Source organism: Mustelus asterias, chromosome 13, assembly GCF_964213995.1.
Source record: "Mustelus asterias chromosome 13, sMusAst1.hap1.1, whole genome shotgun sequence".
NCBI lineage: Eukaryota > Metazoa > Chordata > Chondrichthyes > Carcharhiniformes > Triakidae > Mustelus > Mustelus asterias.
Genome location: NC_135813.1, coordinates 47,970,554 through 47,998,366, shown reverse-complemented (window position 1 = coordinate 47,998,366; position 27,813 = coordinate 47,970,554). Strand labels below are relative to the sequence as shown.

Sequence of the window (27,813 nt, the reverse complement as noted above, 5' to 3'; positions counted from 1 at the left end):
GAGGGCTGTTGTAGGCTGCAAAGAGACATAGATAGGATGCAAAGCTGGGCTGAAAAATGGCAAATGGAGTTTAACCCTGATAAATGTGAGGTGATTCATTTTGGTAGGACAAATTTAAATGTGGATTACAGGGTCAAAGGTAGGGTTCTGAAGACTGTGGAGGAACAGAGAGATCTTGGGGTCCATATCCACAGATCTCTAAAGGTTGCCACTCAAGTGGATAGAGCTGTGAAGAAGGCCTGTAGTGTGTTAGCTTTTATTAACAGGGGGTTGGAGTTTAAGAGCCGTGGGGTTATGCTGCAACTGTACAGGACCTTGGTGAGACCACATTTGGAATATTGTGTGCAGTTCTGGTCACCTCACTATAGGAAGGATGTGGAAGCGCTGGAAGGAGTGCAGAGGAGATTTACCAGGATGCTGCCTGGTTTGGAGGGTAGGTCATATGAGGAAAGGTTGAGGGAGCTAGGGCTATTCTCTCTGGAGCGGAGGAGGCTGAGGGGAGACTTAATAGAGGTGTATAAAATGATGAAGGGGATAGATAGAGTGAACGTTCAAAGACTATTTCCTCGGGTGGATGGAGCTATTACAAGGGGGCATAACTATAGGGTTCGTGGTGGGAGATACAGGACGGATATCAGAGGTAGGTTCTTTACGCAGAGAGTGGTTGGGGTGTGGAATGGACTGCCTGCTGTGATAGTGGACTCAGACACTTTAGAAACATTTAAGCGGTTATTGGATAGGCACATGGAGCACACCAGGATGATAGGGAGTGGGATAGCTTGATCTTGGTTTCAGATAAAGCTCGGCACAACATCGTGGGCCGAAGGGCCTGTTCTGTGCTGTACTGTTCTATATTCTATGTTCTATGAATTTCTTCTCTCTGAGGGTTGTGAGTCTTTGAATCTCTTTGCCACAGAGAGCAGTGGGGCAGAGTCCTTGTGTATATTTAAGGCTGAGATAGATTTTTGATCAGTAAGGGAATCTAGGGTTACAAGGAAAGGGCAGGAAAGTGGACATGAGGAATGTTGGATCAGCCATGATCCCATTGAATGGCGGAGCAGGTTCAAGGGGTTGAATGGCCTACTGCTGTCCCTATTTCTTATGGTCTTATGACAGTTTTCAGCCAATTTTGCAGTGAAGCAATGTCTTCAGATCCCTGCCATTTGGTGTTTGCTCTCGCACTGCAATGTCTTACTCTGTGACACCCCACAGTGGTTAGAGTGAGCATGTGGAGGTAGTTTTAGCAAACACAAACAAGCTCCAATTAGCAAGAGTTACTGTGCAGGTCTCAGCACTTTCTGCACTCTTAATTAGCAGCTGAGTACACATCATCTATTTGTCGTTGAAATTCTTACTCACACACAATCCTGCCTTAATGAACTGAAGCTTAGTGTTAGTAACAAAGTGAATAATCCTGTACAGACATTAGATTTGATGACAGAGGTTCACTGCCTCTCAGGCAAATACAGCAAGAAATACAGGACAAAGGATGGAGCAGGAATTGTAAACAAACTGCTTCATCCAGGGATTAAGCTGGGTGTGTACCGAGCTGGGAGTGCTGAGCAATGAAAGCTCTTGGGAATCAGTGTCCATGTAAATCAGGGCAATGAGGAGAAGGGGAGAACCAAGACTATGGAATTAAACATCCTAATTCAAACATGGACTGGGATCGGAAATTAGAGACTGGGATGAGGGGGAATTGTGGGGATGGGGTGGGGAGCGGGATCAGGAGATTTGGGATCCAATCATGTGAACATATGAATGAGGAGCAGGAGGAGGCCACTCGGCCCCTCCAGTCTGCTCTGCTATTCACTAAGATCATGGCTGATCTGATTATAACCTCAACCCCACATTCCTGCCTTTCCCCAATAACCTTTCACCCCCTTGTTAATCAAGAATCTATCACTCTCTGCCTTAAAAATATTCAAAGACTCTGCTTCCACAGCCTTCAGAGGAAGAGAGTTCTGGAGACTCTTGACCCTCTGAGAGAAAACATTTCTCCTATTTTAAATAGGCCACCCCTTATTTTTTACACAACAACCCTAGTTCGAGATTCTCTCAGAAGAGAATACATCCTCTCCAAATCCACCCTGTCAATACACCTCAGCATCTCAAACATTTCAATCAAGATTCGGGGGAATGGGATTAGGATCAGTGAGTTTGGCAGCAATTGGGAAAAGTGCTGAATACACCTGAACACAGTGTCTATCTGATTCTGGGCACGTCTCCCATGTCATGTATCTGTACATCACATGTCTCTTTTCAAATGTCCCTGTGTCATATCCCCACACATGTATCCATGTGTGAATTGAGATTGACTTTAAATAAAGTTTTATTAGAATACCTCTTTTATTAAAGTTAACGGAATGATTAAGTTCTTTAGCCCATTGTCCTGAGGACTCTGAGCCACGCTGGAATGCAGCATCGCAGCGAAGCACAGCCTAAACGCCACTTACACTCAGAGCTCATGGACAAGTGAGTGGCCAGGGAATGGCAGAGGGAGACAGCACAGAGCCACAGGGCAGTGTCTGGGTGTTACACTGATCCAGCAGAGGACACTTACTCCACTCCAGCGGGGGCAGTGTGATGTACCTCCAGTCCAGCAGGGGCAGTGTGATGTTCCTTCACTCCAGTGGCGGGCAGTACGTTGTTCCAGTTCGATTCCACGCTTGGGTCACTGGCGGTGCAGAGTTTGCACGTTCTCCCCATGTCTACGTGGGTTTCGTCTGATTGCTCCGGTTTCCTCCCACAGTCTGAAAGACGTACAGGTTAGGTGGATTGGCCATGCTAAATTCTCCCTCAGTGTATCCGAACAGGAGCCAGAGTGTGGCGACTAGGGGATTTTCACAGTAACTTCATTGCAGTGTGAATGTAAGCCTATTTGTGACAAATAAATAAACGTTAAAACTTCAAACCTATCTCTTATCCTAAATTGCCAGTTCGCTTTAGCTAGCTACACTTCGAAGCCCTCATAATTACCCTTAGTTAAGTTTAACATATTAGTTTTAGACCCACTTTTCTTTCATAATGTAAAATATTATGATCACTGCTGCCTCTGGGCACCATCATGATGAGTTCACAGTGAATGCACCTGATTGCTCAATACCAGGTCTATGTTCACCTGCTCCCTGGCTGGCCCCAGAGTGTGATCTAAAAAAACTATCCCAAAAACATTCTTGGAATTTGTCACCTATGCTACCTTTGCCTATTGGATTATTCCAGTCTATATGTTGATTCATACCCTCCGTGATAATCACTGTGCCTCACTGACAAGCTCCCACTATTTCTCCTTTGATACTGGGCCTTACAGTGTGAATTGTTAGGGGAGGGGGTCTGTGCACCATTCCCACAAGTGACAGCTTGCCTTTCATAACTTCATACTAACCTATGCTGGAGAGTAATGTTACACTGCCCCCTGCTGGAGCAGAGGAATTCTGCTTTACTGTGCTCTTGTATTTGGAGCCTGAGACTCCGAAGGTTCCAAATAATGCTGTCAAATAAACCTGTTGGACTTTAACCTGGTGTTGTGAGACTTTTGTGTTTACCCCAGTCCAACACCGGCATCTCCACATCGTGGTTGTATCCTTCCAGCGAGATTTCATAGTTTTATGGTTCCTGCACCTACTGTGTTCTCAACTCAGCATCATATTCACAGTATGGGTGTTTCGGTTTCTTTTCTTTCTCATTCACTCTGTCTCTGATAACTCCTTTACAGCTTCTTTCTTTGTCCAGCATATCTTTTGCACATCTGGTGAACTGGTGTAGCGACAATAATCTCTCCCTCAATGTCAACAAAACAAAGGAGATTGTCGACTTCAGGAAGCATAGAGGAGAAAATGCCCCTGTCCACATTAACGGGGACAAAGTAGAAAGGGTCGAGAGCTTCGTGTTTCTGGGTGTCCAGATCACCAACAACCTGTCCTGGTCCCTCCATGCTGACACTATAGTTAAGAAAGCCCACCAACGCCTCTATTTTCTCAGAAGACTTAGGAAATTTAGCATGTCAGCTACGATTCTCACCAACTTTTACAGATGCACCATAAAAAGCATTCTTTCTGGTTGTATCACAGCTTGGTATGGCTCCTGCTGGGACGGCACGGTGGCAAGCACTGCTGCCTCACAACACCAGAGACCCATGTTTCATTCCCGGCTTAGGTCACTGTCTGTGTGGAGTTTCATGTTCTCCCTGTCTGTGTGGGTTTCCTCCAGGTGCTCCAGTTTCCTCCCAGTCTGAAAGACATGCTGGTTAGGTGCATTGGCCCGAACAGGCACCTGAGTGTGGTGACTAGGGGAATTTCACAGTAACTTCATTACAGTGTTAATGTAAGCCTTATTTGTGACTAATAAACTTTTTACTTTACTTTTGCACTGCCCAAGACCACAAGGTCGTGAATGTAGCCCAATCCATCACGCAAACCAGCCTCCCATCCGTTGACTCTGTCTACACTTCCCGCTGCCTTGGCAAAGCAGCCAAAATAATTAAGGACCCCACGCACCCCAGACATTCTCTTCCACCTTCTTTCGTCGGGAAATAGATACAAAAGTCTGAGGTCACGTACCAATTGACTCAAGAACAGCTTCTTCCCTGCTGCCAACAGACTTTTGAATGGACCTACCTCGCATTAAGTTGATCTTTCTCTACACCCTAGCTATGACCATTCTGCACTCTCTTGTTTCCTTCTCTATGAATGGTATACTTTGTCTGTATAACATGCAAGAAACTTCACTGTATACTACACACTGCCCCCTGTATACTAATACATGTGACAGTAATAAATCAAATCAAAGCCAGTGACTGGGCTTCCCACATACTCTGCAATTTGATTGTACATGGGTTATTTGTAAACTCATGGTTGTCCATGGCTCCTGCACATCTTTCTCCCTCTGGTCTGCATTTTTTTTGTTGCCGTTTCACTGCCCCAGCCCTCCCTTTGCCTGCTCTGAACTGAAAGCTCGCCCTTTGAGTGCTCAGCAACTTGATGTCTGCTTGTGGCTCTAAGTGCCCATGGTCGTGTCTCCTGCCTGCAATATTAAACCTTGTCCTTTCCCCACAAATCTCTTTGTACAGCAGGGTATCCGGACCCCCAGATATATCACATTCTTTCATCTGTGTTCTTGAATTTGTGCATTTTGGCTACATTTTTCAATCTTGTTTACAGATTCCTGCCACAGTGGATCCTCATGTTTCAGCTGTGGCTGGAGATGTGTGAATTTTCAAATGTTTTTTTACTGTTGTCCTCACTCATCCCTCTGTTAGTAAAAACACTTAATCCTTTCTCACTTGCCCACCAAAGGACAGAGCCAACACTTTTCTCTTCATCAATACCTTTCCAAAAGCTACTGTCAATCCACTTTTCTTTAAACGCCTCCAATGTCTCGACATCATCAATCTCCCCTTATTGGGAATTGGAACTGTGTGTGTCCTTTACTTTGCGTCTGTGTATCGGTATGTGTATTATTGTGCGTTACTGTGCATATCACTGTGTGCGCGCATGACTGGTGGGGGGCAGAGATTTTGTTTTTGCAATATCTACGTAAAAGTTTGTGCTTTTTCTCTGGCATTTTCCAGGTTGATTTTTCAATCCAATTCAGCATTAAATTTAAAATGTTGGGTTTTTAATTCACAAACCAGCTCGCTGCCACCATATTGTGTGTGCTCATTCCTATGTTTGAAGTAATAACACTGTGGACCCAATGCTGGAGATTCATTGAGTGCAGTTCGCCGTGGGGCCGGTAGGTTGACACCTCGCTGCTGCGGTTGCAACATGAGAACACAACTACCACCTCAGGATGAACATTGGCAGAACCATTCGCTCCTACAATAATAAAACTCTCTCTCTCTCTCCCAGAGATCCTGATGTGAGGCAGGGCTGGGGCTCTCCCTCTGCTGTCCCCCTCCTCAGAGCTCCCACAGCCCTGCCCCTCCTACATGGTGGCCCTGGCACCACTGCCTGATGCAGAGTGGCACACCCCAGGCACTGCCCCACACACAGGGCAGGCTGCCTGTATTACTGGAGTTATTACAGATTATGACTCGAGCAGCAGAAAGCTCTCACTCCCTTCTCCTGGGAACATGAACCCAGGCTCCTCCCTCTCACACGAAGCTGAATTCTGCGGGTTCCAGTGAATAACTCACACCAACAGAGAGGAGAACTTTATTATTAAGCAGCTAAGCATCTCCACCTGAGCTCTCCGCAGATGGAGAAGATTTTATCCAGTACCGTTTTCCACCATAACACAATGTAAACTTAGAATGGGAGTGTATCAAGACAGCATTGTCATAACCTGCCAGAGAGGGGGAGACAGACACGACAATGTGGATGAACACAGAAATCTGCATGTAAACAATGTCTGGGCTTCAGAAAGACAGAGAGAGAGGGGAGGCAGGGGTTGGATCACAGTCATTCCCCATGCCTCTGCTATACAATAGACAGTGAGAACCCCCTTGTACCTTGTCACCCCGAGTGTGGGATTCAGTGTGTTGGCCTCATTCAGAAGGCCCAGTCCAGGTGTGTACTGACAGTGAGGAGGGGTCAGCAATGGAACTGTGTGTAAAGTGCTCTCTGCTCCCAGTCCACATGGCAATATCTGAAGCTGCAGTGAGTGAGGAGGAGTGAAGTTTGGAGTGTCAGTCCGGGCCCTCTCCCAGAGGTAGTACAAACTCAGACACAATCCAGTCTGTCAGATGAAAGTGGAGTCGAGTTGGCTGCTTTCCTGATGGTTGCGAGATCGAGCTGTAAAAAGCTGTTTGATCAGGGCTGATTTCTCCTGCTCCAGCTGAGTGATGCGATCACTCTTATCACACACCTCCTGAAAAAGAGGCAAGATCAGACACAGCCAGAGCACCCCGCCCTCAGCGAGACGCAGCCAGAGCGTCCCCGCCCCCAGCGAGACGCAGCCAGAGCGTCCCCGCCCTCAGCGAGACGCAGCCAGAGCACCCCGCCCCCAGCGAGACGCAGCCAGAGCGTCCCCGCCCCCAGCGAGACGCAGCCAGAGCGTCCCCGCCCCCAGCGAGACGCAGCCAGAGCACCCCGCCCCCAGCGAGACGCAGCCAGAGCGCCCCACCCCCAGCGAGACGCAGCCAGAGCGTCCCCGCCCCCAGCGAGACGCAGCCAGAGCGCCCCGCCCCCAGCGAGATGCAGCCAGAGCGCCCCGCCCCCAGCGAGACGCAGCCAGAGCGTCCCCGCCCCCAGCGAGACACAGCCAGAGCGCCCCCGCCCCCAGCGAGACGCAGCCAGAGCGTCCCCGCTCCCAGCGAGACGCAGCCAGAGCGTCCCCGCCCCCAGCGAGACGCAGCCAGAGCGTCCCCGCTCCCAGCGAGACGCAGCCAGAGCGTCCCCATCCCCAGCGAGACGCAGCCAGAGCGTCCCCGCCCCCAGCGAGACGCAGCCAGAGCGTCCCCGCCCCCAGCGAGACGCAGCCAGAGCGTCCCCGCCCCCAGCGAGACGCAGCCAGAGCGTCCCCGCCCCCAGCGAGACGCAGCCAGAGCGTCCCCGCTCCCAGCGAGACGCAGCCAGAGCGTCCCCGCCCCCAGCGAGACGCAGCCAGAGCGTCCCCGCTCCCAGCGAGACGCAGCCAGAGCGTCCCCGCCCCCAGCGAGACGCAGCCAGAGCGTCCCCGCCCCCAGCGAGACACAGCCAGAGCGTCCCCGCCCCCAGCGAGACGCAGCCAGAGCGTCCCCGCCCCCAGCGAGACACAGCCAGAGCGTCCCCGCCCCCAGCGAGACGCAGCCAGAGCGTCCCCGCCCCCAGCGAGACGCAGCCAGAGCGTCCCCGCTCCCAGCGAGACGCAGCCAGAGCGTCCCCGCTCCCAGCGAGACGCAGCCAGAGCGTCCCCGCTCCCAGCGAGACGCAGCCAGAGCGTCCCCGCCCCCAGCGAGACGCAGCCAGAGCGTCCCCGCCCCCAGCGAGACGCAGCCAGAGCGTCCCCGCCCCCAGCGAGACGCAGCCAGAGCGTCCCCGCCCCCAGCGAGACGCAGCCAGAGCGTCCCCGCCCCCAGCGAGACGCAGCCAGAGCGTCCCCGCCCCCAGCGAGACGCAGCCAGAGCGTCCCCGCCCCCAGCGAGACGCAGCCAGAGCGTCCCCGCTCCCAGCGAGACGCAGCCAGAGCGTCCCCGCCCCCAGCGAGACGCAGCCAGAGCGTCCCCGCCCCCAGCGAGACGCAGCCAGAGCGTCCCCGCCCCCAGCGAGACGCAGCCAGAGCGTCCCCGCCCCCAGCGAGACGCAGCCAGAGCGTCCCCGCCCCCAGCGAGACGCAGCCAGAGCGTCCCCGCCCCCAGCGAGACGCAGCCAGAGCGTCCCCGCCCCCAGCGAGACGCAGCCAGAGCGTCCCCGCCCCCAGCGAGACGCAGCCAGAGCGTCCCCGCCCCCAGCGAGACGCAGCCAGAGCGTCCCCGCCCCCAGCGAGACGCAGCCAGAGCGTCCCCGCCCCCAGCGAGACGCAACCAGAACGTCCCCGCTCCCAGTGAGACACAGCCAGAGCGTCCCAGCGAGACACAGCCAGAGCGTCCCCGCCCCCAGCGAGACGCAGCCAGAGCGTCCCCGCCCCCAGCGAGACGCAGCCAGAGCGTCCCAGCGAGACACAGCCAGAGCATCCCAGCTCCCAGTGAGACGCAGCAGTCTCCCAACAGCCTGTTGATTTGGAAAGGAGGTTGGTTCACAGATAGGAAGGAAACGGAGAGTTGGGTTAATGGGGGTGTACTCATTGTCAATGTGGGACTAATGGTGTTCCCGAAGGATCTGTACTGGGGCTGAGGCTTTGCACATATTTATAACTGACTTAGTTGTAGGAATGGAGAGTTGTATATCTAAACGTGTTGACAATATTATGTTAGGTGTCACAGTAATTAGTGTGGATGAGAATGAGAGTCTCACGTCTGTGATTGGGAAGCTACTGGAGAAGATTCTGAAGGAGAGAATCTATCTCCATTTGGAGAGGCAAGGTTTGATCAGGATAGTCAGCATGGTTTTGTCAGAGGGAGGTCATGCCTAACAAATTTGATTGAATGTTTTGAGCATGTTAACCAAGTGTATAGATGAGGGTAGTGCAGTTGATGTAGTTTACGTGGATTTCAGCAAAGCCTTTGACAAAGTGCCACATAAGAAACTTATCAAGAAGGCAAACGCACATGGGATACAGGGTGATATGATAAGGTGGATTCATAATTGGCTTAGCGGTAGGAGACAGAAGGTGGTGACAGACGGCTGCTTTAATGACTGGAGGCCAGTGACGTACCCCAGGGATCCGTGCTGGGCTCCCTATTGTTCGTCATTTATATAAATAATATACATGACTATGTGGGGAGTAAGATCAGTGAGTATGCCGATGGCCAGGTGGTTAACAGTGAGGTTGAGTGTCTTGGGTTATAGGAAGATATAGACAAGATGGTCAAATGGGTGGATAAGTGGCAGATGGAATTTAACCCAGAAAAGTGTGAGGTGATGCACTTTGGAAGGAGTAATTTGACAAGGAAGTAAACTATGAAAGGTCTGACACTGGGAAATTCCGAAAGAACAAAGGGACCTTGGCGTGTTTGTCCATAGATCTCTGAAGGTAGAAAGGAAGGTTAATAGGGTGGTGAAAAAGGCATATGGCACACTCACCTTTATCAATCAGGGTATAGATTACAAAAGCAGAGAGGTCGTGACGGAGTTGTATAGAACTTTGATGAGGCCACAGCTGGAGTACTGTGTGCAGTTCTGGTCGCTACATTACAGGAAGGATATGATTGCACTGGAGGGGGTGCAGAGGAGATTTACCAGGATGCTGCCTGGGATGGAACATTTAAGTTATAAAGAGAGGTTGGATAGGCTTGGGTTGTTTTCTCTGGAGCAGAGACTGAGGGGCGACCTGATCAAGGTGTACAAGATTATGAGGGGCATGGATAGAGTGTACAGGGAGCAGCTGTTCCCCTTCGTTGAAGGGTCAGTCACGAGGGGACATAGGTTCAAGGTGAGGGGCAGGAGGTTTAGGAAGGATGTGAGGGAAAGCCTTCTTACTCAGAGGGTGGTGACAGTCTGGAATGCGCTGCCGGTGAGGGTGGTAGAGGTGGGATGCCTCACATCCTTTAAAAAGTACCTGGATGAGCACTTGGCACGACATAACATTCAGGGCTATGGGCCAAGTGCTGGTAAATGGGATTAGGTGAGAGGTCAGGACCTTTCATGCATCGGTGTATACTTGATGGGCCGAAGGGCCTCTTCTGCGCTGTAGGATTCTGATTCTGTCAGAGCAGTAGGTTACAAAGGGATGTTAATGGATTCAGTGACTGGGCCTGTGAGAGCTGCAGTTTATTGTGCCAAAGTGTGAGCTCATCCATCCTGGACCCAGGAAAGATGGAGCAGAGAATTGTTCTGAATGGTGAGAAGCTGGAAACTGTGGATGAGCAGATTCACAGCTCCAAATAAACAATTCACCAAAAGCAATTGAGCAGAAACAAAAAATAATAGATCGGCTAATGTGGAGGAATGGGGCGGAGCGGGGGGGCGGAGCCATGGGGCCGGGCCATGGGGCGGGAGCCATGGGGCGGAGTCATGGGGCGGAGCCATGGGGGGCCGGGCCATGGGGCGGGGAGGGGGGGGCCGAGCCATGGGGCGGGGAGGGGGGGCCGAGCCATGGGGCGGGGAGGGGGGGCCGAGCCATGGGGCGGGGAGGGGGGGCCGAGCCATGGGGCGGGGAGGGGGGGCCGAGCCATGGGGCGGGGAGGGGGGGCCGAGCCATGGGGCGGGGAGGGGGGGCCGAGCCATGGGGCGGGGAGGGGGGGCCGAGCCATGGGGCGGGGAGGGGGGGCCGAGCCATGGGGCGGGGAGGGGGGGCCGAGCCATGGGGCGGGGAGGGGGGGCCGAGCCATGGGGCGGGGAGGGGGGGCCGAGCCATGGGGCGGGGAGGGGGGGCCGAGCCATGGGGCGGGGAGGGGGGGCCGAGCCATGGGGCGGGGAGGGGGGGCCGAGCCATGGGGCGGGGAGGGGGGGCCGAGCCATGGGGCGGGGAGGGGGGGCCGAGCCATGGGGCGGGGAGGGGGGGCCGAGCCATGGGGCGGGGAGGGGGGGCCGAGCCATGGGGCGGGGAGGGGGGGCCGAGCCATGGGGCGGGGAGGGGGGGCCGAGCCATGGGGCGGGGAGGGGGGGCCGAGCCATGGGGCGGGGAGGGGGGGCCGAGCCATGGGGCGGGGAGGGGGGGCCGAGCCATGGGGCGGGGAGGGGGGGCCGAGCCATGGGGCGGGGAGGGGGGGCCGAGCCATGGGGCGGAGAGTGGGGCCGAGCCATGGGGCGGAGAGGGGGGCCGAGCCATGGGGCGGAATGTTAAAGTGATTATTTCGGGGGACACGAGGAAGCACCACCCCCTCACACAAAGCGGAGTGGAAGCTGCTCTGTGCCTGGTTCAGGCTGGGGCTCAGTGGGTGATTTCATATCAGAGATCGGCAGATGTTAATAAAGGTTTAAAAGTACAGGATACTGATCAGCTCGCATCTAAGGGAAACACAGAACTGCCTCAAGGGGCTGAATGGCCTCCTCTGGGTCCGGACATTGTTTACCTGGGTGAGCTGTCGGTTTTGTTCTTTCAACATCAGGATCACCTGTGGATTGTTCCGGAGGTGGGGAATGCTACATTGAGCAGGGATCTCACACACATTCACTGCAGTGGACGATCTCGCCAGTCTCTGTGGATAGGGAGATCAGTGTTTGAGAACATACACACTCTCGATAACAGAGATTATCGCCACCATCTAATCAAGAGACAAAGGGAAATACAGTCACAGGATCACAATAACTGGACATTCTCACCTCCCAGTTTCTCATTCACAGCAAGAAAAACATTCATTAAACATACACAACAGCAAGAAATTAGACACATCTCATCATCCACTGCCCCTCTACACTGTCCCTATCAAACACTCCCAGGACACGTACAGCCTGAGGTTAGATACAGAGTAAAGCTCCCTCTACACTGTCCCCATCAAACACTCCCAGGACAGGTACAGCCTGAGGTTAGATACAGAGTAAAGCTCCCTCTACACTGTCCCCATCAAACACTGATGCAGAGATGCCGGCGTTGGACTGGGGTAAACATAGTAACAGTTTTAACAACATCAGGTTAAAGTCCAACAGGTTTATTTGGTAGCAAATACCATTAGCTTTCGGAGCGCTGCTCCTTCGTCAGATGGAGTGGAAATGTGCTCTCAAACAGGGCACAGCGACACAAAATCAAGTTACAGAATACTGATTAGAATGCAAATCTCTACAGCCAACCAGATCTTAAAGATACAGACAATGTGAGTGGGGGGAGCATTAAGCACAGGTTAAAGAGATGTGTATTGTCTCCAGACAGGACAGCCTGCAAGTCCAGGAGGCAAGCTGTGGGGGTTACTGATAATGTGACATAAAGCCAACATCCCGGTTTAGGCCGTCCTCATGTGTGCGGAACTTGGCTATCAGTTTCTGCTCAGCAACTCTGCGCTGTCGTGTGTCGTGAAGGCCGCCTTGGAGAACACTTACCCGAAGATCAGAGGCTGAATGCCCATGACCGCTCTTCACGGTCACGGGCATTCATAATCTTGTACACCTCAATCAGGTCGCCCCTCAGTGTTCTCTGCTCCAACGAAAACAACCCAAGCCTATCCAACCTCTCTTCATAATTTAAATGTTCCATCCCAGCACCATCCTGGTGAATCTCCTCTGCACCCCCTCCAGTGCAATCCCATCCTTCCTATAATGTGGTGACCAGAACTGCACACAGTACTCCAGCTGTGGCCTCACCAAAGTTCTATACAACTCCATCATGACTCCCATGCTTTTGTAATCTATAACCCGATTGATTAAAGCAATTGACTTTTCACCACCCTACTAACATGCCCATCGCCTTCAGAGATCTATTGTCAAATACGCCACGGTCTCTTTCTTCCACGGAACTTCCTAGTGTCCTACAATTCATTGGATACTTCCTTGTCAAACTACTCTTCCAAAGTGTACCATCACACTTTTCAAGGTTAAATTCCATCTGCCACTTTTCCTTCAAAAATTTCTCCAATAGTTTCCCCATTACTGACGAGAGATTCACTGGTCTGTTGTTCACTGGTTTCTTTCTACAACCCTTCTTAAACAGCAGAACCACATTAGCTGTTCTCCAATCATCTGGCAACTCCCCCGTGGCCATAGAGGAATTAAAAATTTGGGTCAAATCCCCTGCAATGTCCTCCCTTGCGTCCCACAGCAGCCTAACACACAATTCATCCGGACCAGGGGATTTATCCACTTTTAAGGTGGTCAACACCTCCAATACCTTGTCCTTCCCTATGTCAATTTGCTCAAGAACCTCTGTTCTTTATATTCAGGGAGCAAGACAAAGAACAAAGAAAATTACAGCACAGGAACAGGCCCTTTGGCCCTCCAAGCCTGCACCGACCATGCTGCCCGACTGAACTAAAGCCCCCTACCCTTCCGGGGACCATATCCCTCTATTCCCATCCCATACATGTACTTGTCAAGACGCCCCTTAAAACTCATATCTGCTTCCACTATCTCCCCCAACAGTGAGTTCCAGGCACCCACCACCCTCTGCGTAAAATACTTGCCTCACCCATCTCCTTTAAACCTTGCCCCTCGCACCTTAAACCTGTGCCCCCTATTAATTGACTGTTCCACCCTGGGAAAAAATTTCTGGCTATCCACTCTGTCCATGCCCCTCATAATCTTGTAGACTTCTTTCAGGTCATCCCTCAACCTGCGTCATTCCAGTGAGAACAAATCACGTTTCTCCAATCTCTCCTCATAGCTAATGCCCTCCATGCCAGGCAACGTCCTAGTAAATCTTTTCTGTACCCTCTCCAAAGCCTCCACATCCTTCTGGTCGTGTGGTGACCAGAATTGAACACTATATTCCAAGTGTGTCCTAACTAAGGTTCTATAAAGCTGCAACATGACTTGCCAATTTTTAAACTCAGTGCCCTAGCCGATGAAGACAAGCATGCCATATGCCTTCTTGACTACCTTCTCCATCTGCGTTGACACTTTCAGTGACCTGTGTCTCTGTACACCCAGATCCCTCTGCCTATACTCTTAAGGGTTCTGCCATTTACTGTATATTTCCTATCTGTATTAGACCTTCCAAAACACATTACCTCACATTTATCCAAATTAAACTCCATCTGCCATCTCTCCGCCCAAGTCTCCAACCGATCTATATCCTGCCGTATCCTCTGATGGTCCTCATCGCTATCCGCAAATCCACCAACCTTTGTGTGTCCGCAAACTTACTAATCAATCCGGTTACATTTTCCTCCAAATCATTTATATATATGACAAACAGCAAAGGTCCCAGCACTGAGCCCTGAGGAACACCACTTATCACAGCCCTCCATTCAGAAATGCACCCTTCCACTGCTACCCTCGGTCTTCTTTGACCAAGCCAGTTTTATATCCACCTTGCCAGCTCACCTCTGATCCCATGCGACTTCACCAGTCTGCCATGAGGGACCTTGTCAAAGGCCTTACTGAACTCAATGTAGACAACATCCACTGCCTTACCCTCATCAATCATCTTCGTCACTTCCTCAAAAAACTCGATCAAGTTAGTGAGACATGATCTCCCTTTCACAAAACCATGTTGCCTCTCACTAATACGTCCACTTATTTCCAAGTGGGAGTAAATCCTATCTCGAAGAATCCTCTCCAATAATTTCCCTACCACTGACGTAAGGTTCACCGGCCTGTAACTACCTGGATTATTCTTGCTACCCTTCTTAAACAAAGGAACAACATTGGCTATTCTCAAATCCTCTGGGACCTCCCCTGTAGTCATGATGTGGAGATGCCGGCGTTGGACTGGGGTAAACACAGTAAGAAGTTTAACAACACCAGGTTAAAGTCCAACAGGTTTATTTGGTAGCAAAAGCCACACAAGCTTTCGAGGCTCTGAGCCCCTTCTTCAGGTGAGTGGGAATTCTGTTCACAAACAGAACTTATAAAGACACAGACTCAATTTACATGAATAATGGTTGGAATGCGAATACTTACAACTAATCCAGTCTTTAAGAAACAAAACAATGGGAGTGGCCGGAAGGCCGCTGCCCTCGACTTGACATGTATGCCCAAGCCGTCAGGAGGTGCGTCAACACCAAATTCATCAGCCGCACTCACAAGACAGCCCCGAACATCACCCAAGCACAACGTAACGCCATCCACGCTCTCAAGACCAACCGCAACATTGTCATCAAACCAGCAGACAAAGGAGGAGCCATCGTCATACTGAACAGAACGGATTACTGCAAAGAAGTGTACCGACAACTCAACAACGAGGAACACTACAGACAGTTACCTGCAGATCCGACCAAAGAACACACCCGTCAACTCAACACTCTGATCAAAACCTTTGATCCGGACCTTCAGAGCACCCTCCGTGCTCTCATCCCACGTACTCCCCGCGTTGGAGATCTCTACTGCCTCCCGAAGATACACAAGGCAAACACACCCGGCCGTCCCATCGTATCGGGCAATGGGACCCTGTGCGAGAACCTCTCCGGCTATGTCGAGGGCATCCTGAAACCCATTGTACAAAGAACCCCCAGCTTTTGTCGCGACACGACGGACTTCCTACAGAAACTCGGCACACATGGAGCAGTTGAACCAGGAGCGCTCCTCGTCACAATGGATGTCTCGGCACTCTACACCAGCATCCCCCATGACGATGGCATTGCTGCAACGGCCTCAGTGCTCAGCGCCAACAACTGCCAGTTTCCAGATGCAATTTTACACCTCATCCGCTTCATCCTGGAACACAATATCTTCACCTTCAACAACCAGTTCTTCATCCAGACACACGGAACAGCCATGGGGACCAAATTTGCACCTCAATATGCCAACATCTTCATGCACAGGTTCGAACAAGACTTCTTCACCGCACGGGACCTTCAACCGATGCTATACACTAGATACATCGATGACATTTTCTTCCTTTGGACTCATGGTGAACAATCACTGAAACAACTATATGATGACATCAACAAGTTCCATCCCACCATCAGACTCACCATAGACTACTCTCCGGAATCGGTTGCATTCTTGGACACGCTCATCTCCATTAAGGACGGTCACCTCAGCACCTCACTGTACCGCAAGCCCACGGATAACCTCACGATGCTCCACTTCTCCATTTTCCACCCTAAACACGTTAAAGAAGCCATCCCCTACGGACAAGCCCTCCGTATACACAGGATCTGCTCGGATGAGGAGGATCGCAACAGACATCTCCAGACGCTGAAAGATGCCCTCATAAGAACAGGATATGGCGCTAGACTCATTGATCAACAGTTCCGACGCGCCACAGCGAAAAACCGCACCGACCTCCTCAGAAGACAAACACGGGACACAGTGGACAGAGTACCCTTCGTTGTCCAGTACTTCCCCGGAGCGGAGAAGCTACGGCATCTCCTCCGGAGCCTTCAACATGTCATTGATGAAGACGAACATCTCGCCAAGGCCATCCCCACACCCCCACTTCTTGCCTTCAAACAACCGCACAACCTCAAACAGACCATTGTCCGCAGCAAACTACCCAGCCTTCAGGAGAACAGTGACCAAGACACCACACAACCCTGCCACAGCAACCTCTGCAAGACGTGCCGGATCATCGACACAGATGCCATCATCTCACGTGAGAACACCATCCACCAGGTACACGGTACATACTCTTGCAACTCGGCCAACGTTGTCTACCTGATACGCTGCAAGAAAGGATGTCCCGAGGCATGGTACATTGGGGAAACTATGCAGACGCTGCAACAACGGATGAATGAACACCGCTCGACAATCACCAGGCAAGACTGTTCTCTTCCTGTTGGGGAGCACTTCAGCGGTCACGGGCATTCGGCCTCTGATATTCGGGTAAGCGTTCTCCAAGGCGGCCTTCGCGACACACGACAGCGCAGAGTCGCTGAGCAGAAACTGATAGCCAAGTTCCGCACACACAAGGACGGCCTCAACCGGGATATTGGGTTCATGTCACACTATTTGTAACTCCCACAGTTGCGTGGACCTGCAGAGTTTCACTGGCTGTCTTGTCTGGAGACAATACACATCTTTTTAGCCTGTCTTGATGCTCTCTCCACTCCCATTGTTTTGTTTCTTAAAGACTGGATTAGTTGTAAGTATTCGCATTCCAACCATTATTCATGTAAATTGAGTCTGTGTCTTTATAAGTTCTGTTTGTGAACAGAATTCCCACTCACCTGAAGAAGGGGCTCAGAGCCTCGAAAGCTTGTGTGGCTTTTGCTACCAAATAAACCTGTTGGACTTTAACCTGGTGTTGTTAAACTTCTTACTGTGTTTACCTCCCCTGTAGCCAGTGAGGATACAAAGATTTCTCTCAAGGCCCCAGCAATTTCCTCTCTTGCCTCTCTCAGTATTCTGGGATATACCCCATCAGGCCCTGGGGACTTGTTACCTTCATATTTCTCAAGAACCCCAATACCTCCTCCTTTTTGATCTCAACATGACCCAAACTATCTACATACCCTTTCCCAGACTCATCATCCACCATGTCCTTCTCTTTGGTGAATACTGATGCAAAGTACTCATTTAATACCTCACCCATTTCCTCTGGCTCCACACATAGATTCCCTCCCTTGTCCTTGAGTGGGCCAACCCTCTCCCTGGCTACTCTCTTGCTCTTTATATATGTATAAAAAGCCTTGGGATTTTCCTTAATCCTGTTGGCCAATGCTTTTTCGTGACTCCTTTTAGCCCTCCTTACTCCTTGCTTAAGTTTCTTTCTACTTTCCTTGTATTCCATACTTGCTTCGTGTGATTCCAGCCTCCTAGCTTTGACAAATGCTTCCTTTTTCTCTTTGACTCGGCTCACAATAAGGTTCCCAAAACTTGCCATACTTATACTTTATCCTTACAGGGATGTGCCGGTCCTGAATCCCTATCAACTTACACTTGAAAGCCTCCTACATGCCAGATGTTGATTTGCCCTCAAACATCTGCCCTCAATCTATATTCTTCAGTTCCTGCCTAATATTGGTGTAATTAGCCTTCCCCCAATTTAGCACCTTAACTTGAGGACTACACTTATCTTTATCCATCAGTACCTTAAAGCTTAGTGAGTTGTGGTCACTGATCCCGAACTGCTCCCCTACTGAAATGAAACAACGACCACCTGGCCAGGCTCATCCCCCAATACCAGGTCCAGTATGGCTCCTTCCCGAGTTGGACTATTTACATACTGTTTCAAGAAGCCCTCCTGGATGCTCCTTACAAACTCTGCCCATCCATGCACCTAGCACGAAGTGAGTCCCAGTCAATATAGGGGAAGTTAAAATCACCCACCACAACAATCCAGTTACTTTTACACCTCGCCAAAATCTGCCTACATATCTGTTCCTCCAACTCCCACTGGCAGTTGGGTGGCCTATAGTAAACCCCTAATATTGTGACTACACCCTTCCTATTCCTGAGCTCTACCATATTGCCTTATTGTGTGAGCCCTCCGAGGTGTCCTCCCGCAGTACAGCTGTGGTATTCTCCTTAACCAGTAGTGCAACTCCCCCACCCCTTTTACATCCCCCTCTATCTTGCCTGAAACATTTGTACCCTGGGACGTTAAGCTGCCAATCCTGTCCTTCCCTTAACCAAGTCTCTGTAATGGCAACAACATCATAGAGCTTGGATTAGTGCTAGGAACTAAGTTCATCTGCCTTACCTGTTACACTTCTCGCACTGAAACAAATGCACTTCAGTCCATGAGACCCTCTTTGATTAGCAACCACTACTCTTCCTCGGAGTCTTACTGCCCTTACTCTCTGGTTCCCCTTCAGTTAAGTCACCTTTGCTTTGGTTCCCACCCCACTGCCAAACTCGTTTAAATCCTCCTGTATTACACTAGCAAACCTCATGGCCAGAATATTTATGCCCTTCCAGTTTGGATGCAACCCGTCCTTCTTGTACAGGTCCCACCTGCCCCGGAAGAGATCCCAATGGTCCAGATATCTGAAACCCTCCTTCCTACACAAGCTGTTTAGCCACGTGTTGAGCCGTACCATCTTCCTATTTCTAGCCTCACTGGTCATCTATGGTTCTCTGGGCTTGTTACTCCTCCCTATTACCCTAGAGGGAACATGCAAGGCTTGCACCCTCCCCATTTCCTTTTTGAAATCATCCCACTGCTCTTTTGTAGGTTTTCCCAGTAGTAGCTGTTCCTAGTCTACCTTGGCCAGATCCTGCCTTATTTTACTAAAATCCACTCTCCCCCAATCCAAAACTTTTTTTGCAACTTGTCTATTTCTTTGTCCCTAACCAGCTTAAATTGTATCATGCTCCCTCCCATGGGGCGCAGCAAACGGGCGAGGGGGATTATTTCACTAGAAGTTACCTTGGCAGAGCAGGAAGTGAGGTCAGCAAGACAGCACCTCACTTCCTGCAGTTTGGAGAGTAATTGCTCCAATCGTACCGAGTTTCCTTCAGCAACTTTGCCCTGTAGGGAAGAGATGAAAAATGATCACAGCTCTGCATTCACATCCTCAATCCACAACTCCAGAATCACCTCAGATCACCCAGCCTGAACTGACAATCCAACTCAGCCCACACCAAGAACCAGTAACCAAACCCTCAACAGACAACACTCACTCCCATCATCAGAGCAACAAGCAGTGTTAACAATAAACCAGTGCCTCTCAGGGACCGAGAGTGATCATCAAACACTCCCAGGACAAGTACAACACGGGGTTAGATACAGAGTAAATCTCCCTCTACACTGTCCCCATTAGTGAGTAGGCGAGGGTCTGGCAGATGGAGTACAATGTTGGTAAATGTGAGGTCATCCATTTTAGTAGGAATAACAGCAAAATGGACCATTATTTAAATGGTAAAAAATTGCAGCATGCTGCTGTGCAGAGGGACCTGGGTGTCCTTGTGCAAGAATCACAAAAAGTTGGTTTGCAGGTGCAGCAGGTAATTAAGACGACAAATGGAATTTTGTCCTTCATTGCTAGAGGGATGGAGTTTAAAAGCAGCGAGGTTATGTTGCAGCTGTATAAGGTGCTGGTGAGGCCACACCTGGAGTACTGTGGACAGTTTTGGTCTCCTTACTTGAGAAAGGATATATATTGGCACTGGTGGAGGGGGTGCAGAGGAGATTCACGAGGTTGATTCTGGAGTTGAGAGGGTTGGCTTATGAGGAGAGACTGAGTAGACTGGGGCTATACTCATTGGAATTCAGAAGAATGAGGGGAGATCTTTTAGAAACATACAAGATTATGAAGGGAATAGATAAGATAGAAGCAGGGAAGTTGTTTCCACTGGCAGGTGAAACTAGAACTAGGGGGCATGGCCTCAAAATAAGGGGGAGCAGATTTAGGACTGAGTTGAGGAGGAACTTCTTCACACAAAGAGTTGTGAATCTGTGGAATTCCCTGCCCAGTGAAGCAGTTGAGGCTACCTCATTGAATGTTTTTAAGGCAAGGATAGATAGAGGAATTAAGGGTTATGGTAAGCGGGCAGGTAAGTGGAGCTGAGTCCATGAAAAGATCAGCCATGATCTTATTGAATGGCGGAGCAGGCTCGAGGGGCCAGATGGCCTATTCCTGCTCCTAGTTCTTATGTTCTTATCAAACACTCCCAGGACAGGTACAACACGAGGTTAGATATTGAGCAAAACTCCCTCTACACTGTCCCCATCACACACTCTCAGGGCAGGAACAGCCTGGGGTTAGATACATAGTAAAACTCCCTCTGCTCTGTCCCCATCAAACATTCATAAGAACTTGGGAATGACAAAGACCAGGCAAATAGATTGGTCACAAACTAGTTTTTGAAGGTTTGAGAATAGGGAAAGATAATATTCTACTCCAAGAACACGCTACACATGAATGAGACACCAAGAATGAAAGAACACTTGAGAAAATGTAAGGCCAAGGAAAAAGAGACACAGATGATGTAGGGGAAAGCATGGGAGTACTAGACGGAGAAATACAGAGAATCCAGGAGAAAAGTGAAATAAATACTATTGGGAAAGTAAAGAGAAAGTATAAAATTAAATTATCAAAGAATATAAAACATTAAAATATTCCATTAAGGTAAGTGGAAGGAGAATAGGGCACTCAGACTTGAAGAGGATTAAATCACAGCCAGCAACTAGAAACTGACAAATATTAGTTATTAATTTGCTTCAGGTTTTACCCAGGAGACAGATCAGGTGGACAGGGCATCAGAAGATCAAATTACAAATGATATCATTATATTTAAAATGAGAAGAGGAGAAATATTAAATGAACTCAGCAGCTCAGTAGTTAGCCCTGCTGCCTCACAGGGCCAGGAACCTGGGTTCAATTCCCAGCTCGGGTCACTGTCTGTGTGGAGTTTGCATGTCCTCCCCGTGTCTGCGTGGGTTTCCTCCGAGTGCTCCGGTCTCCTCCCACAGTCCAAAGACATGCAGGTTATGTGGATTGGTCATGGTGAATGCACGGGGTGAGGGTGGAGGGGAGGGCCTGGGTGGGGTGGTCTTTCGGAGAGTCATTGCATACTCAGTGGGCCAAATGGTCTCCTTCTGCACTGTAGGGATTATACGGAACCATTCAAACTCAAAAAATGGATAAAACCCCTAAACTAGATAGACCACCTCTATGCTTTCAGAAATAAAGTAGGGGAGAGATAGTACGGGCAAAACTACACACAGGGTGCAGTACCAGAGTACTGGCCAATAAGAAACGCTAGACAACTATTTAATAATTGCTTGAACTAGAGACCAGTCAGCTTCACATTGATGTAGGAATGGTAATGGAATACTGGCAAAAGGAGAAAATAGAAAAATATCCCAAAAATAGTTCTGTAAAGATGACGTGGATTTTAAAACAGAAAGTGATGCTTGAACAACCTCATTGAATTCTTTGAGGATGCAACAGGAAGTAAACAGAAATTATGCAAAGACAATAAATCAAGAGCTCCAAAAGGCCTTTGATGAGGTACCACACAATAGGCAACAAAGTCAGAAACCCACGGGCGGAGGACAAGCAGTGGAATAGATCGCTAACTGGCTGAAAGAATGGGGGTAAAGGCTGGTATCTGTCTGCAATGCAACTGCTCTTGCTTCCCAGAACAATTTAGAGTTTGGAATCAAAAATCACAATTTCAAAATACGCAGAAGACACCAAATTGGGAGGAGGACTGCAACAAACTACAAAGAAAAAAAAATCAATAAATTTGAAAATGGGAATCTGTTTGGAAAATAACCTTTTTTCCTCTCTCAGAGGGTGGTGAGTCTCTGAAACTCTCTTCCTCGAAAGGCTGTGGAAGCAGAGTCTTTGAATATTTTTAAGGCAGAGTGTGATAGATTCTTGATTAACAAGGGGGTGAAAGGTTATAGGGGAAAGGCAAGAATGTGGGATTGAGGTTACAATCAGGTCAGCCATGATCTTAGTGAATGGCGGAGCAGACTGGAGGGGCCGAGTGGCCTACTCCCACTCCTAATTTGTATGTTCATATGTAGAATTCAGGAGGAAGCTCTATACCCAGAGTGTAGTGAGAATGTGGGACTCACTAGCAGAGAGTGACTGAAGTGAATGTTATTGATGCATTTAAGAGGAGGTTGTGCAAGTACATTAGGAAAGAGGTTACAATAAGAGATTTACATGAGGAAGGATGGGACAAGGTTGGAGTAGACCATCTCAAAATCAGCAGAATGATCTGCTCATTGTGATCAATACATTCCAAAGATTTATACGAAACACAAACAATATGCCGGCAGTTTGGTTTGGGGATGACACTATTTTAGTAGCTGCACACAGGTCAGTCTCTCCCGCACCCACTCACATTGCCAGTGGGCGATTTGCTGATGCTCCTCTGGCGTTGCTGGATTTCCTGGATCTGTTGGACGTACCAGCCTCGGGCACAATCGACCATCTCTAGACCCTGCAGCAAGGCATCCTTCTCCTGCTCCAGCTCCTTCATGGACTTGAGCTGTAGACACATCAAAACAGTGTCAGCACCACAAACCAGCCAATCACAGTCCAACACAGGAACCATACCATAAACCAGCCAATCACAGCCCAGAAGCCATACCACAAACTGGCCAATCACAGCACAGCCCAAAACTACACTGCTCAAATATTAAATAAAAATAAAATGTCAATTATGCGGCAGGGACACTGTATGAACACTTACATTGCTATAGCGCCTTTCACATTCCTGGGAAGGGGCTGTCGGGGAGGCCCCGGGAGGTTGATCTGGTTAGCAATTCTAGAACATGAGGACAGTGTTTCAGGATGACGATTGAGATAAGGACATTTCTCCACTCAAATTGTTGTGAATCTTTGGAATTCTCTAACTCAGAGGGTTACGGATGCTGTGTTGTCCAATACGGGTATATTCTAGGTAGGGATAGGGAGACTGTGATCTCTCGGAGGAACAAGGCCCAAGGGGAGCAATCGGGAAAGTGAATTGAGCCATGGTCATATTGAACGGCAGAGCAGACTCGAGGCCTGTCCCTGCAGATTATCTCATGCTAGAGCCTTTCACAACCAATTTACTCCTGTACAGATGGAACAAACATTCTAACAGGGATGCAGCAGTGAGATCACTCGCCCCCCACCCCCCAGAACACAGCACCCTCCCTTACCGCGCCCCCCCCCCCCCCCCCCAAAGCTACACGCCAGTCACCCCGGAATAACAATTGGAGGTCATTGCTCCGAGTGAGCTGCGACTCACCCTGTCATAGTCGACTCCGCTGGTTATGGTGTGGCGCCGGAGCTCACTGCGGTCTCGGGACTGTCGCCGGGTGGATGCTATTCCGCCACAGGTGGTCTCACTTTGGTAACGGGTCATGTGCCTCCCCTCTGCGGGTATGGAAAGAAGATCAATGAAAACCACAGCCCAAGGTGCCAACACTCTATGCCCTGAGTCCGACTCCCCCCGCCACCCACTGACAAGGTGTATGGGCAGCCACTGAGACCCATGGAACAGCTCTTGGACTAAGTGGGGGGGGGGGGGGGGGGGGCGTTGAGCAGGGTACAAGTTGGCATCAGTGACCCTTTCCTACTCCCACCCACCACCCAGTGAGGCAAGTGCAGAATTGAGCTCTCATGTAATAGTGATGCCCTGCAGTTAAACAGGACATATATTTCCAAGATGGCGCCAGAACGTGGCGAACTTCTTGTGAGCTGTGCTCAGCATTGCCTCTAATTTTATCTTTACCTCTTGTTCTATGTTTCTAAAACTCCATTCTAACTCTTCTAAACTCTCTAGCTTGTATTAAGTTGATCTTTTTCTACACCCTAGCTCTGACACTACATTCTGCACTCTCTCATTTCCTTCTCTATGAATGGTATGCGCTGTCTGTACAGCGCGCAAGAAACAATACTTTTCACTGTACGTTAATACATATGACAATAATAAATCAAATAGTACAAAACGATGCGTGAAAAGCAGATGCTCGAAAGGATGGGATCTGCTGGATAAACTGATTTAAAGTAAAGAAACTTCAAATGCAGGCATGTGGTAAATTGAGAGCAGACAACACTGCCAATAATCAGGGAGAGGTGGGCAGGTGGAAAAGGACATTGGACAGGATGGAAGGGAACCACGGAAAGAACAAATAATGCCCCAGGAAACAGAGAAGGCTGTTGTAAGATCATAAGAAGGATGAGGAATCTATTCCACTGAGATAGACAGAGTTTTGATTGACAAGGAGGTCAGAGGCTATGGAGGTCAGACAGGAAACTGGAGTTGAGGCCACAGTGAGATCAGCTATGATCTTATTGGATGTTAGAACGGATTCAAAGATCACAGCTGATCTCATTGTGGCCTCAATTCCACTTTCCTGTCTGACCTCTATAACCCCCTCGTCAGATCAAACATCTGCCTGACCTAGCCTTCAATATATTCAGTGAGCCAGCCTCCACTGCTCTCTGGGCAAGAGAATTCCACAGATTAACCACCCTCACAGAAGAAATTCTTCCTCATCTCTATCCTGAGTGGGTGACGCCTTCTTTTTAAACTGTGTCCCCTTGCTCTAGAATCTCCCCACGAGGGAAAACATTCTCTCAGCATCCACCCTGTCAAGACAGCTCACAATCTTACACTTTACAATCACATCATCTCTTATTTTTCTAAACTCCAGTGAGTACAGCCCCAACCTGCCCAACCTCTCCTTGTAAGACAACCCTTCATCCCAGGAAGCAGCCTCGTGAGCCTCCTCTGAACTGTGTCCAATGTAAGTATACCCCTCCCTAATCCAGGAGCCAAAACCGTACACAATACTCTCAGTGTGGTCTCACTAAAACCCTGTACAGTGGTAGCAAGATTTCCTAACTCTTATCGCCCACGGCCAACATTCCATTTGCTTTGCTAATTCCGTGCTGTACTTGCATGCTGACATTTTGTGATTCATCTACAAAGACACCCAGATCCCTCTGTACAGCAGTACTCTGCAGTCTCTCGCCATTTAAATAATACTCTGCTTTTCTATTCTTCCCACCCTGAAAATGACCTGTTGTCACTCTGTTTGCTGTTGTTTACCAACCCTCGAGCGGTGCTAATGTATCTGCCCCAACAGCATGAGCTCTTTTCTAATGCAGTTAGCCATTGTGGCACATTAAATGCCTTTTAGAAATTCAAATACAGTACATGAAGGGGGATGCTTGAATTTGGGCTTGCTTCCATTGGCACAGAGAAGATCAAGAGGGCTTTTTTTTAATTCTGAAGTTTATACGATTCTATGATTCTCTACTTTAAATGGGAAAAGAAAATTGCTCCTGCTCAGCAAAAAGGAATAACTAATTAAACAGTCAACAAAGAGGATTCAGAAGAAATCTCTGTGTCCGGCAACTTGTTACAGGAAGCACTGCCAGAGAGAATGGATGAGAAAGAGGACATCAGAGGTTTTATAGGAAAACATAAGGAGGAGAGCGGGGCAGTGGGATTAGTTTGGGGTTGATACAGGGCTATGGGATTAGTTTGGGATTGATACAGGGCTTTGGGGAGAGAGTGGGGCAGTGGATTAGTTTGGGATGGATACAGGGCTATGGGGAGAGAGAGAGAGAGGGTTGGGCAGTGGGATTAGTTTGGGGATTGATACAGGGCAGTGGGATTATTTTGGGATTGATACAGGGCTATGGAGAGAGAGCAGGGCTATGGGGAGAGGGCGGGGCAATGGGATTAGTTTGGGATGGATACAGGGCTATGGAGATAGGGAGAGGGTGGGGCAGTGGGATTAATACAGGGCTATGGGGATAGAGCGGGGCAGTGGGATTAGTTTGGGGAGAGAGCTATGGGGATAGAGCGGGGCAGTGGGATTAGTTTGGGGAGAGAGCTATGGGGAGAGAGCGGGGCAGTGGGATTAGTTTGGGGAGAGAGCTATGGGGAGAGAGCGGGGCAGTGGGATTAGTTTGGGGAGAGAGCGGGGCAGTGGGTGTTCTGTTGCTATTGTAAACTTTGACTGTTTTGTCGAATGGAAATTCTGGGATCCGATCATCCAGACAGATTCACCCAGTGTAACTTTTAAACTATCCAGAAATCTCCACACTCGCTCCGGCTGTTCAGAACACCTTGTCCTTGATGGTAATTATCCTATAGATAATCACGATTCCTCATCCCATCTCCATGCTCAGTGGCCATATCCCTTCACCACTCTTTCTTTTAACAAGCCAACCGTAGCACTTGAAAATGTTCCCAACTGTTCAGTTTGCTGAATGTTTGACACCGGCTCTTTGCTGCCAGCTCCTTCTCTCTCACACACCTGCTTTCAGCTGTCTCTGTTCCTCCAATGCAAGAGACTCAATGACTTGCAGCTGTAGTTCTGTGTTAGCTTCTCTCTGTCCCACCCGTAGCCCCCGGTCACTTCCAGCAGTTTGGCATTGATCCAGCTTGTGTGAGCTACCGCCCAGCTCTCTCTGGGTATCAGGAATATTCAGGGATCTCAGCCTCAGGGGTGATTTGGCCCGACCTCCGTGGCCCCTGTACTTGTCTGACATTGGCTGGTGATGTCCAGTCCCCGGCTGGATCTGCTTGAACACGCTGGACCCTCCGGAACAGGGCGGCTGCCCACTGTTCCTCAGTGGCTCTGCCTTACATCTCTTCCACACTGCAACACATCAGCAAACAGAGCCAGCTTTACACAAGCTAGTGGTTAGATTCACCAAACATCACATTTCAATGAGAGAGAGAGAGAGAGAGAGAGAGACTGAAAACTCAACACCTCAAAAGCACAATCTCAGAAACTGCAGCTGCTTTTATTTATTTATAGGATGTGGGTGTCACATTTATTGCCTATCACTAATTGCACTTGAGAAGGTGCTGGTGAGCTGCCTTCTTGAATCGCGATGTGGAGATGCCGGCGTTGGACTGGGGTGAACACAGTAAGAAGTCTCACAACACCAGGTTAAAGTCCAACAGGTTTATTTGGTAGCAAATACCATAAGCTTTCGGAGCACTGCTCCTTCGTCAGATGGAGTGGAAATTCCACTCCATCTGACGAAGGAGCAGTGCTCCGAAAGCTTATGGTATTTGCTACCAAATAAACCTGTTGGACTTTAACCTGGTATTGTGAGACTTCTTACTGTGTTCTTGAATCGCTGCAGTCCTTAAGGTGTAGGTACACCCACAATGCTGTTAGGGAGGAAGTTCCAGGATTTTTGACCCAGCGACAGTGAAGGAACAGCAATATATTTCCAAGTCAGGATGGTGAGTGGCTTGGAGAGGAACTTGCAGGTGGTGGTGTTCCCAGCTATCTGCTGCCCTTGTCCTTCTAGATGGAAGTGGTCAAGCTTTAAAAGGTGCCGTCAAAGGAACCTTGTTGAGTTGCTGCAGTGCATCTTGTAGATAGTACAAA

At 49.6% G+C, this 27,813-nt stretch overlaps 1 protein-coding gene across 1 annotated transcript; it reads right to left on the bottom strand.

Annotated features, from left to right (window-relative positions):
- Window positions 1-6,140: 6,140 nt before the first annotated feature.
- LOC144503111 (suppressor APC domain-containing protein 2-like) lies at window positions 6,141-27,204 on the bottom strand. Its single transcript, XM_078227621.1, has 6 exons — window positions 26,722-27,204; window positions 23,694-23,821; window positions 22,800-22,946; window positions 19,366-19,467; window positions 11,534-11,659; window positions 6,141-6,810 (listed from the first exon to the last, which is right to left on the bottom strand). The coding sequence occupies exons 1-6, from the start codon at window positions 26,954-26,956 to the stop codon at window positions 6,682-6,684; spliced, it is 867 nt and encodes a 288-aa protein (XP_078083747.1). The 5' UTR covers window positions 26,957-27,204; the 3' UTR covers window positions 6,141-6,681.
- Between the last annotated feature and the right edge of the window lie 609 nt (window positions 27,205-27,813).